Here is a 13818-nt window from a genome sequence, read left to right on the forward strand (position 1 = left end):
CATATGTAGTGATACTTGATCTCGATGTGCTTAAACCTATCACATAAACTGAATTTTCTAAAAGCTTCACACAACTTTGATTATCACAATCTATCACTGTCGATACCTACACCTAATAAAACAATATCCCAAGTACCTTTTGAATACATATTGCTTCATAACTTTCCAAACTAGCTTCAATGTACTCAACCTCTACAGTGCTAAGTGCAACAGATGTCTACTTTCTGCTCATCCAATATATGATAGAAGAACCCAAATTGAAACAACATCCTGATGTGCTCTTCCTGTCTTCTGCACTCCCTACCCAATATAAATCTGAGAATCCTTGCACATGTACTCCACTGTTTGAGACATATCTCAAACCATAATTGATTGTACCATGTAGATATCTCAACACATGTTATTTTCCAATCTAATGTGCATGTCATGGTTCCACTAAGAACTGGCTTAGAGTGTTCATTGCAAAGAAAATATCAGGTATGGTATGAACCAGATACATCAATGAACCAATAAATTGTTAATACATATAGGGATATACCAAATCTAAATCAGTGTCTCTCAACTTCTTTAGGTTTGTCACAATGGAAGTAGACATGGACTTGCATTCTATCATCCCAAATCTCTGAAGGATCGTAATGATATACTTCCCTTGACCAAGGAATATTTCTCTTGGCTTTTTCCATACTTCCAATCCCAAGTAGTAATGCATCAATCCTAGATCCTTCATCTCAAATTCAGAGGTCAACTCTCTCTTACATTGATCAATGCCATTCTCTGCTTCTATTAGAAAAAAGTCATTAACTTATAATAACAAGATCACAGGCTCACCTCTAGCAACCTTGTAGTAGAGTTTGGGATCAATGTCACTCTTGGTGAAACCAAGACTCATCACATATCCATCAATTCGTGAATACCAGGCTTGAGATGCCTTCTTGAGTCTGTACAAAGCTTTCTTTAGTCTACAAACATGAGTCTCCCTCTCATGCACCTCAAAACCTTGAGGTTGTTCTATGTACACTTCTTCTTTAATCACTCCATTGAGGAAAGTTTTCTTCACATCCATATGATGAAATTTCTAACACATAATCGAAGTAATAGAAATAATAGTTTAAATAGAGGTATACTTGGCAACTAGAGAAAATGTCTCCTCATAGTCCTCTCCCTCTTTCTGGGAGAACCCTCTAGCCACAAATCTCAACTTCTTTATGTTGTCATCAATTGCATGCTTAATCTTGATTCAACATCCCCCTGTCTATTGGTCAGGTGGGGTGGTGGCATTCACCCCCACTCCCCCTTCACTCCTCTATTCACACCATCTGAGGCTTCATTTGAGACTAAGTTAGGACTAGTAAAAAATTATAATTTCCACAGATGATATCTCTTTAAGTATAGTGAACAAAAACTTGAAATTTTCCCCTATGTTACTTCAATATATTTTCTTAGGCTCCCAAAAATTTCATAGCATGGAACTATCCAAAACAAAATTTATAGCAAAAATATAAATATGAATCTTTTGAAGGAGCCAAACCTAAGGATTGTATGCTATGAAACGAAATGTCACGAACCAAAACACTCAACACCTGTGACCTAGGGTGAAACCTTGGGATATTTTCATTCCTGCATGCCAATTGAATGATAATACACCTACCCAATGCTAAAGGAACTCACTCTATCCACTAGCCAATTACCTCTTGGAAATCTGGGGGATCACTCTAGGCGTTGGTGCTCTCTAGGTCATTCTCCCTAGCCTCATTACATAGCCCCTAGTTAATACTTTTGACTTGTCAATATTCTAACCTAGGGATAATGTCTACCCCTTGATACTATAACATCAACACACTCTCTCAATGAGGGAGGCATTCTTAACCATGCCAAAATTGTCCCTAAAGTATCCAAACTTCACCCTGGGAAGAGGCTTGGTCAGAATGTCAGCAACCTGCTAGTTTTTAGAAAAGTATTAGGGCTTCACTGCTCCCTTCTATACCATGTCTCATATGTAGTGATACTTGATCTCGATGTGCTTAAACCTGTCACGGAAACATGAATTTTCTAAACGCTTCACACAACTTTGATTATCACAATCTATCACTGTCGATTCCTACACCTAATAAAACAATCTCTCAAGTACCTTTTGAATCCATATTTCTTCACAACATGCCAAACTAGCTGCAATGTACTCAGCCTCTATAGTGCTAAGTGAAACAGATGTCTGCTTTCTGCTCATCCAATATATGATAGCAGAACCCAAATTGAAACAACATCTTGATGTGCTCTTCCTGTCTTCTGCACTCCCTACCCAAAATGAATCTGAGAATCCCTGCACCTGTACTCTGTTGTTTGAGACATATCTCAAATCATAATTGACTGTGCCATGTAGATATCTCAACACATGCTTTTTTGCAATCTAATGTGCATGTTGTGGTTCCACTAAGAACTGGCTTAGAGTGTTCACTGCAAAGAAAATATCAGGTATGGTATGAACTAGATACATCAATGAACCAATAAATTGTCAATACATAGAGGGATCTACCAAATCTGAATCAGTGTCTCTCAACTTCTTTAGGTTTGTCACAATGGAAGTAGACATGGACTTGCATTCCATCATCCCAAATCTTTGAAGGATCCTAATGATATACTTCCCTTGAACAAGGAATATTTCTCTTGGCTTTTTTCCATACTTCCAATCCCAAGTAGTAATGCATCAATCCTAGATCCTTTATCTCAAATTCAGAGGTCAATTCCCTCTTACATTGATCAATGCCATTCTCTGCTTCTATTAGAAACAAGTCATTAACTTATAATAACAAGATCACAGGCTCACCTCTAGCAACCTTGTAGTAGAGTTTGGGATCAATGTCACTCTTGGTGAAACCAAGACTCATCACATATCCCTCAATTTGTGAATACCAGGCTTGAGATGCCTTCTTAAGTTCGTACAAATCTTTCTTTAGTCTACAAACATGAGTCTCCCTCTCATGCACCTCAAAACCTTGAGGTTGTTCTATGTACACTTCTTTAATCACTCCAGTGAGGAAAGTTGTCTTCACATCCATATGATGCAATTTCTAACACATAATCGAAGTAATAGAAATAATAGTTTAAATAGAGGTATACTTGGCAACTAGAGAAAATGTCTCCTCATAGTCCTCTCCCTCTTTCTGGGAGAACCCTCTAGCCACAAATCTCAACTTCTTTATGTTGTCATCCATTGCATGCTTAATCTTGATTCAACATCCCCTTGTCTATTGGTTAGGTGGGGTGGTGGCATTCGCCCCCACTCCCCCTTCACTCCTCTATTCACACCATCCAAGGCTTCATTTGAGACTAAGTTAAGACTACTAAAAAATTATAATTTCCACAGATGATATCTCTTTAAGTATAGTGAACAAAAACTTGAAATTTTCCCCTGTGCTACTTCAATATATTTCCTTAGGCTCCCAAAAATTTCATAGCATGGAACTATCCAAAACAAAATTTATAGCAAAAATATAAAGTTGAATCTTTTGAAGGAGCCAAACCTAAGGATTATATGCTATGAAACGAAATGTTATGAACCAAAACACTCAAATAGCATAAGATGAGAAAAGGTCGTGGCTCCGAAACTTAAAATTTAGGAAAATAATAAATGAGAAGTATTTTGGAGGGTGCAACCTCCTTTTATATTATAATGCATGTGGAAGATGATATGCTCACTAAAATTAGGTCTTCTTAGTATATATAAGAGACAAACATTAGATACGATTATAATAAAAGGGTCTAATCAACTAATAAGAAAAAAATATATATAGTTATAGAAATATAATAACTCAATATCTAGGGCTTACCAAAAAGAAAATCATCAAAAGTAGACCCATGTGTTATCCTTGTTCTTTTTCAATTGACCCCTCCTTAAGCTCCTCCTTTGCATGAATATTATGCTTCAGGAAGGGACAATCAACCCTTTCCAAGAACCCCCTTAATGGAAAGTGTATGCTTGAGGAATGGTTAACCCTTCCTCAGGCTTACCCTTCACATAAATGCTATGCTTAAGAAAGGCTCAATCAATCATTGCCCCAACACTGAAAATAATAGTAATTTTGAGGAAGGGTTATCCTACCTTTCCTCATGCTCCACCTAGATATGAACACTATGCTTAAAGAATGGTCAGTTGATCCTTCCCTGAGTTTCCCCTTTATATGAATATTATGCAAAAAAAATAGTTAGTTGACTCTTTTTCATGTGCCCACGATGAACATACTAATCTTAACCTTAAGCAAAGATTGACTTAACCTTTCACATAATCTTCATAAATATAAATACCATGCTTGTAGAAGGCTAAGTGTCCCTTATTCATGTTCCTCCTAAATGCAAATACTATGCTGGAGGAAGATTGACTAACGCTTCTACAAAGAAAGGTCGAGAAAGATTAATCCTCCTTTTTATTTTTATTAAAAAAAACAATCACAATCAATCATCTTTTTCCTTTTCCTTTTTTATTAAAAATGTCAACCCATTCCTTTATAGAGAGATCTAATTCTCATAATCTAACTACTACAACACATAGAGCAGTGAAATGTCCACCATAAATAACAACCCAACCAACAAGAAAAATATCAAAAACAAATTTTGAATAACACAATTGTGAACTTTCGAAAATCAATTTTCAATTTGTAGAAAAAGATACTAAATGTTTAGGTTTCACCTGGTGTGAAGGGAACCCAAAGAGTTAAGCATATCCATAACTTGAGTTATTTAATATTATTATATAATATTTTCTTCGATGTAGTAAAAATCAAACATAAACTTGAGTTATTTAATATTATTATATAATATTCTCTTCGATGTAGTGAGGAATAATTCATAGTAGTTTAATGTTGACTCTAACTATTTCGTTTTTACCTACTATTTGGAAACATTTAAAGTAATTTAATTTTGTTATTTTTTGAAGTTATTTACCTCCGATTATTGTATAATATTTATTTATTTATTTTCTTCTACGAGATAAACTAAAACCACCTCCAATTATTGTATAATAATTTTTTTTTTTTTTTTTTTTACGAGATAAACTAAAATATTTCATTCCTCAGTCCTAACCAGTGAAAACAATCTTAAATGTAAAACATTTCATTTGTTTTTACAAATTTACAAGAAAAAAAGCTGTACACATCTGGTACTCCTTGGCTTCCATATTGTAAAGGTTTCATGGCTTCATTGGCAGTCCTATTCGCTAGCAGAAGATTTATTTCTGCTCACTATTGCCATCCCATGTCCACACAATATCTTTGAGGCCGGGCCTTAGATCTTGGCTGCAGAACTTACTGTATTCCAGGGTATCCCCGCCGGTTTTCCGAAGCTCTACCATGAAGAACGAGGGAGTGACCTCAAAAATCTCAGCATCAATAGACAAGTACCCCTGCCGCCCCTCCTCCGACCCCTGCAACTTCATCTTGAAGTCTTTTGACTTCTTGAAGCTGAACCGGAACAGGCTTGCAATCTCCTCCAGCTTCGACATTATGCTCGACGCCGGCTGAGTCGATGTAAACCTCGATTCCTCCTCCTGCTTCATGGCATTGTCCTTGAACAGGCCGGAAAGATTGAACCCCGGCGAGAGGGAGATTATGTCGAAGGCGTTCAGGCAGGCCGGCTTCGGCACGAAAAACGCAGAGTCAACATCATTCAGGAGATCGAAAGTGACGTCTCTATCGATCTGCGGGCGCTTGAAGTCCCGGCGGAACCAGGGGACCTCCATTAGCTGCGGAACGGTGATCCTCGTCCGGGGATTAGGGTCCAGTAACCGAAGAACCAGACGGCGGACTTCGGAGGAAAACCAGGGCGGGCACTTGTAGTCTCCCTTGTGGATCTTCTTATACATGATCATCAGATTCGCGTCCTGGAACGGCAAGTAACCCGCCATGAGCACGAACAGTATGACCCCGCATGACCAAATGTCGGCCATGGCACCGTCATACCCCTTCTTGGTGATAACCTCGGGCGCAACATAGGCCGGCGTGCCGCACGTCGTGTGCAGAAGGCCGTCCTTCCTGAACTGCTCCGGCAGCGCGCTCAGCCCGAAGTCGGAGACCTTAACATTCCCGTTGCCGTCTAATAACAAGTTTTCCGGCTTCAAGCCTCGATGGTACACTCCCCGGCTATGGCAAAAATCCACCGCGCTAATCAGTTGCTGAAAATACTTCCTCGCCTCCTCCTCCTTCAGTTTCCGCTTGTCTGCAACCCTGTTGAAGAGCTCACCGCCCTTAACATACTCCATCACAAAGTAAATCTTGGTCTTGCTCGCCATGACTTCATAGAGTCTAACAATGTTAGGGTGTCGGACCAGTCTCATAGTCGACACTTCCCGTTTAATTTGCTCCATCATACCGACCTTGAGGATTTTTTCCTTCTCCATGGCTTTAATGGCCACGCTCTCTCCTGTCTTCAAATTTCTGGCATAGTAGACCTTGGCGAACGTTCCTTGCCCAAGCAGGCGCCCTAATTCGTACCTCCCCATCAGAATATTGGGCTTCGTCTCCATCTCTGCTAAAAAAATAAGACCACAAACTCGTGTGGGTTAAAGCTATACCCCTATTCAACCCGCTCTCTGTGCAATTTCTAATCCAAGACCTTGCTCTCCGATATGAATTCCATTCCAAGATCTCTGAGTGTTTCTGCTAATCATCTGCCTCTTCTCTTTGCACGCGAGCTGTGCTGGAGCTTCGCGAGTAATAATAGCATAGACGTCCTGGAAGGGCATCTTATTGCATTCTCTGTATATACACAGTGAATCTGTGCATATACTTCAACCAAGTGTATATACAAGCTTTCCTGTGAATATAACTTGAATGAGTAAAGGCAAAGGGGATCACTGAGCTCCAACTAAAGTGTATTGGAGTTCTGCACTTACAACGAAGAAGTGCAACACCAATTTATAATGGATTACTAGTTATTATGGACCCTTCAGATGTATGGTGAGAAAATGGATAACTTTTTTGGGGGGCAGGTGTCTTCCAGCTGAATCATGGATTCTTCGGGGAAATTGCTAGGTCTTCCATAGATTATTCTAGGAAAATGCTAGACCTTTCAGGAATATGCTTTTACCCATTTCTAGAAAAGTGAAAATGGTAGGTCACTCATAGATTATTGTAGGAAAATCCTTTTAACTACTTCTACGAAAGTTGAAAGACAATTAAATTATAATTTTTTGGAGTCTTTTTCTTCTAGGAATTTGGCCAAATATGGGCGTTATCATTTTTAGTAATAAATTTGGCGATATAATTTTTAGTAATATTTTGGAGTTTAGGAATTCGGTAATATTATTTTAGTAAGGTTGTGAATTTTAATGATTTAAAATGAATGTATAAATAAATTGGAACATACTTATTTTTAATTTGTTGTACTTTAAAAATTATGTTTTTCTGTTTTGGAAGTTATAGAAATTCGAGTCATATTTGAAAAAATTCGGTAGTTATTTTGTAAATCCAATTAAACGCTGTCAAAATTCATAATTTTAAGTGTTCTAAATGTTTTTGATGGTGATGAATCCATTTCCACCATCAAAAATATGATTCAAAGACTGGATGTACAAAATATTTTGAAATTTTTTTACTCAAATTCCAACCACTTTTAATCATCCTGAAACAATTCCTCGGCAGCCGCACTAGAAAAATCCTTTTAATTTTTGCAATTACAAATGGAGTTGTCTATAATGCGACTTTTTGGAGATTCCGACGGAATCCGCGGAAGAAATTGAGGTTAAATCTTGATTTGTTGCAGTTAAAATGGTTTTTTAACTGCATATTTGGATTCAGCACCCTGGAAAACCTCTGGGACGCTCTCATTGTGCAGAAACTAGCTATCAAACTTGCGATTCCAATAAATTCCTGCCAGATTTCGACCGGAAAAACCCGCCGAAAAAACTTTCAAAAAATCGCGTTATAGACAATTGCATTACAAATTATTAGAATTTGATAATATAATATTTTGATAAAATTGGAAATTTAATAACATAATAGTTTTTATAAAATTATGAAATTGAATGGTTTAAAATGAATGTATAAGTAAATTGAAACGCCCTTAAGAAAAATCTTGGAATTTTACAAATTACAAAGTTAAAACTGTGACGTCACTTGCCTGCCTATACAGTGTCGTTTTATCGTTATACAAATCACTTCACGCTGCTCCCTTTGACTTGCATTCCTCACTTTACGCGACTTGGCGCACATGTAATGGGACCGTTCATTCACCACGTGCCGCCACAAGATGTCAGAAGCGTACAGGGCATGGAATGCATTATTGATACTTTTTCACACACCGATGTTGACAGCATTTTGCTCCTCCACGAATTTTATTAAAATCAAATTCGAAACCTCTCCAACTCAAAATTGGTGTTATTCGTCAGTGCTTCCTGCCCACTTAATTTGTCCGATCATTCAAGGGATTTAAGTACGCAATTTGGCGCAGATGTAATGGGACGGTTCATTCTCAAAACCAGGTGCCGCCACAATATAACAGAGGCGTACCAGCCATGGAATGCATTTATTATTGATCCCTTTTCTCCTCCACGAATTATTAAAATCAAATTCGAAAGCTCTCCAATCCAAAACTGGGGTCCTTGTTACTCACGTATGTCGCCCATGGCTATTAGTTTACCCATCCAGTGATGTGTGTCAATCGTGAGTCAATCTATTATCATCTACTTCAGAGCTTTTATATCCACCTTCATCTTTCATAATAATGGCATGATGAAACCTTGGTACTTTGGGGTTATCCACTTTTTTCAGTTGGTTTTATTTATCATTTTAATTCCAACATAGCAGAATGTCAAAAACAATGGGAAGTGTAACGGTTATTCACAATCTTAATTTACCCTTGTTATTCGTGGGAAATCATATTATCTGGAGTTGTTTTTATTGTGATTTTTTGGACTTTCCTGTCTTGGAATTCCTTCTAAAAATTTGAGGTGAAATCTTGATTTGTGTTATTTAAAGTGGTTTTTTCACTGTATATATGGATTCAACACACCGAAAAACCCTAGGGCACTTGGATTGTACAGGGTTACCCATCAAACTTGTGATTTCAATAAATTCCTATGGGATCTTAGAGAAATTAGACCTGAAACACTCGCCGGAAAAGCTTCCAAAAAATTGCACTAAAGAAAACTCCATTAATAAGTGGTGGCTGATTTTCAGGGTAGCCAGATACTTCTAAATAGTCTAGAAATTATGAACCATTAAACTGTCTCCTTATATCCCAGAAAAAGAAAAAGAAAAAGAAAATAAAAAAATTAAATTAAATTTACAACATACTCTTAAGAAGGGGAGTCTTAAAAAATGGAAATTAAAAAAATCTTGTAGAGGGCAGTGTTTGAATATTGTTTTTGATGGTGGAAATGGATTCAACATCATCAAAAACGCCTAAGACACCTAAAATTTTAAAGTTTAACAACTATAACTTGGATTTACAAAAATCCTTGACGGATTTTCTCTAAATATAACTAGAATTTCCATAATTTTCTAGACAACTCCTCTGCCTTATTAGACTACCCGTTAAAAAACATGCGATCATCCCTTTATTTAGCATTTTAATTTGTTACTTTGTGTTAGCTTTAGTAAAGATTTTATCTTTTTCAATAACATATTTTTTAATAAAATAATATTTTTATTAATTAAAACTTATTTTTTTTAAATGTATAAAGAGATTTAAAATTTTGGAATACCTATCAATTCAATAATTTAAATATACTATTTCAACTAATATTTTTAACATTTTTAAAAAATCATTAAAAAATATATTATAAGAACAAAACCATTTAAACCAGGAATCTCAAATTCAATAATTCAACACAGTAAAGTATTTAATCTATATATTAAAATAATAATAACAATATCACATGATGTCACTTTAAAATTAAAGGGTTTCACATGCGATACTTATTGATGGCAGAAGGCTATACGTCCCTTGGCTCTGGGATTCTTATCCTAACGATCGTATTATATTATATGGATTGTTAGAAAATAGCGCTCCATATAAAAAACTAATGCAATGTTTTTATAAAAGCTCCCATCACAGGTTAAATCATCTTTCAATTTAAGTTGAGGATCAGACATTAGTTGGACTACGCAACTTGTTCACATCAATAAGAAAATCAAAGTCAATGAAGGTTTATTTTTATTAAGCGAAAATGGATTAGCACTCAGATTCCAAAAATTTAAAAAACAAAAGATTTATGGATAAGGGAAATTAAAAAAATATTTCAAGATTATTTTTTGAATAAGTTTAGTTTCAAAAACCCACAAAATAGCTTAGAATATTTGGGAAGATTATGAAAATTTTAGATAGAAATTTTTAAATTTTTTTATAGTTGTTTAAAATATTAGGATTTTGGGTCCCTTAGGGGTTTCTGATGGTGTTGAATCTATCATAAAAAATGATTCAAATATTCCAACTACCTGATTTTTTGAATTTTTTTTACCTGGCAAAAAATTGTCATCAAAACTATCTTGTTGCTTAGGTAAACAATTCCATTTAAATATATTATTGGTTTTTTTTCAAATTACAAAATCTTTCAAAATCGAAGTGATTTAAAAATATATTATAAACTCCATCGTAAAAACTATTATAATGGTGTATGTTATTACTCATCTGGATCTCCAGGGCTGAGGAAGAGTCCAGCTGAGGTAACCACAAACCAATCTTTTGACTTGGGATCTAGCCCTACCAAGCCGAAGAGGGCTCTCTCCAAAGGATCATAGCCAAGAGGGCTTGATGGATTAGGGTTTTAGGAAAGATATAGTAGCTCAGGGTTTTGATTTGATTTGATTGGGGTAGTCACTAGATGAGTGAATTAGGTCGGAGAGTGAAATAGGTCAGGGCAAAAGAAAATCAGAATTGCAAACATATGATGGGGTAAGGTAGGCAAGTACTTTAACGCTTTGTAATATATTGATAGAATGGTTTAGACTGATGAGGTGCTAAAAAGAGCATGAAAAGCATGAATTCTTTTTAAACTGAAGAAATGAAACAAATTATGATAATTTTCCCAAAACAGAGCATAGAAGATGAATTATGCTTATCACCCTTGAAAATAAAAAATATTTAGAAGTGAAATGGATCATGGAAATTACAAAACATTCACACACATGTAACTGAAGAAGAAACAGTATCAAAATACCATGCCATAGGAATCCTGCCAAAATAGTTGCAAATCATCCAATATATTCCATGCCAAAGTATGAAACACTAGTACAACATCCAATGGTGTCCAACCTCTTCCAAGACTGAAGAAGGGAATAATATAGACATCAAAACAAACTCCTCCCAACCTTAGGGGTCGAATCCATGAGAAGAGGAGCAATTCCACAAAAATCTAAACTCACAGCTAGAGTGTAGGGTGGTCAAAGTGAGTCATCCCTAATTACATTGAAACTGATTCATCTAACTTGATGAAGACTATTAACCTAATGTATTTACCCCTAGGTAATAATAAAAGGCCATAATTACATTTATCTTATCAATTACATCAGTAAAAAGTTGATTTCCCATAGGTGAAAATCAAATCTGGAGAATAACAGTGAAAAATTAGGCCAACTGTCTAGTGCGTCAGCTTTGTGTCAAGTGCACAGCGCCCGTGGCAAGTGTGTAGCACCTCTGGCAAGCGCGCAGTGCCTAAAGGGAATGCGTAGCACCCATGGCAAGTGAGCAATGCAGAGCAAGTGTGCAGTGCCTGAAGAGAACGCGCAACGCTTGCTCTGTTTTGCTGATTTTCACCTAGAATTGTGAAAAATGGTCTTTTAGGGTTTGCTCAAGAAACGATAAGAGGAAAACGGAGTTGAGTTAGATGCTAGGAAGGCCTTTATACTCAAATTAATTTGATCTTTTAGCTTTAAAACCCACTTTCTAATGTTTCATTTCTCCTTTTTGAAATGCTTGCTAATTTCCCTTTACTCTCTGATTTTCTTCTTTGCAGGTTTATGATGCATAGAGTTTTGGCACTTGTCACATTTGAATTTGCTTGGATGAAGTTGGCACATAGTTCTTTGAGTTGACAACTTAGGAATAGTAACTTATTACATATAATGAACATACAATTACATAAATTAGAAAAAATATTACATCTATTTTTTGAAATAAAATTACACTCTGGAATAGAACTGATACTTGGAATAGAAATTAGAACTTGGGTAAACATAGTCACATGTTTACCAATCCTTTTTAAATGACAAAAAGGATATTATTTTTCTCACCCTCATGCTTTTTTGTTGGCTTTATGCAGTGAAATGGGGTATTATTGGACCTTGAAAGAATGAAACCTAGTGACCTAATGGGACCTTGAATGAGCAGACTCCATGTGGACTTGACTGACACAAAACATGATGAAATGAGCCTTTATGGTCAATGTATGCTCAGTAAGACACATGAAGGTGGGCCAACAAATATTTATTTTTGAGAGAGAGTAGGGCTTTTGACATAGGGCTACCATCAGTGAGTAAATTTTTAAATGAGGACCTAGGTGGAATGACAAAAATTTCAGAATGGGACCCTAATATGATATAAAAGAGGGTTTTTGATCACTAATGGAAGTATGCAAATACTGAATCTCACATCAACTTTATTTGGGGATGGAAGCTCCTTGGAGGTGTCAAAAACACTATAGACCAAGTGCCTAACCATGTGGGCCAATACGGTCAAAAACTTATACTGAAATGCATGAATGAATTATGACGACTCGAATAACACAAACTGACTCACTTAATTGATAACTTAACATTGAAAATGGAAGAAAATTAGTGAAGCTCCATGGCCTTCACTTCAGGCTCCAAACTCCAGTGATTCTCTACTTCACACTTGCAGAAAGTTAAACTGTTATGTACAATGAAACCGAGACAATTCAGAAAAGACAGTGCTTAAGGAGCCTACCATTGAATGGTTCTCCATTCATCCCATCCAACAAGAAAGCATTTTGTCCTCGAAAAGTTGAAATCTGATAAGGGCCTTTCCACAAATTTTCAAATTTACCATGGTTACCCTTGTCTTTGTTTTTGGCATCCCAACGAAACACCACATCTCCAATTTTGAAATCATCCTCCTTTGTTTTCCAGTCATAGATTTGCTATATCCTCTCATGGAGCTTAGAGGTGTTCTGAAATACCTCATCTCGTGTCTGTTGTAGGTGAATCATTTGATTGATTCGATGTTGTATATCATTCTCTTCACTTCCTACTTCTTGTAACAATTTCATGACCAGGACTGCTAATGATGAAGGAAAAACAATATCTACTCCATACACAATTTGAAAAGGAGAGTCCGAGAGACTTCTTACTACTCACCCGATCTGCCCACAATGCATTGATCAACTTTTTGTGCCAATTCTTTTGGCCTCCAACATTTTCTTGATGATGTTGATTAAGGATTTATGGGAGGACTCTGCTAGACCATTTCCTTGTGGATAGTATGTTGTAGAATGTCCCAACTTAATGTTGTATTTGTCACAAAACTCAGTCATGTTTTTAGACTAGAATGTTGCCAGGTTGTCTATGGTGATATTATTAGGACAACCAAAATGAGACAAGATATTAGTTTCTAAAAACTGAATGATAACTGAATCTCTTACTTGCCTGGTTGGAATCGCTTTGATCCACTTAGTAAAGTAGTCTGTAGTTGTCAATATCCACTTGTGTTGTGTGGATGATGAGGGGTTAATCTCACCTATGAAATCTAGTACCCACTACTGAAAAGGTGCATGAACTGATATAAGTTGTAGAGGCAAAGGAAGAAGTTTTCTTTTACCTTGAAAAACTTGACACTTGTGACAACTCATCATTGCCTTGTAGATATTTGCAAAAA

The 13818-nt window shown here is 36.3% G+C and overlaps 1 protein-coding gene across 1 annotated transcript; it reads right to left on the reverse strand.

Annotated features, from left to right (window-relative positions):
• Window positions 1-5087: 5087 nt before the first annotated feature.
• On the reverse strand, window positions 5088-6907 carry LOC149243211 (CBL-interacting protein kinase 5-like). Its single transcript, XM_089374457.1, has one exon. The coding sequence runs from the start codon at window positions 6509-6511 to the stop codon at window positions 5219-5221; it is 1293 nt and encodes a 430-aa protein (XP_089230583.1). The 5' UTR covers window positions 6512-6907; the 3' UTR covers window positions 5088-5218.
• Between the last annotated feature and the right edge of the window lie 6911 nt (window positions 6908-13818).

Source organism: Pinus tabuliformis, chromosome 8 (assembly GCF_031772625.1).
Source record: "Pinus tabuliformis cultivar Carrire ecotype Pingquan chromosome 8, CPIR1, whole genome shotgun sequence".
Taxonomy (NCBI): domain Eukaryota; kingdom Viridiplantae; phylum Streptophyta; class Pinopsida; order Pinales; family Pinaceae; genus Pinus; species Pinus tabuliformis.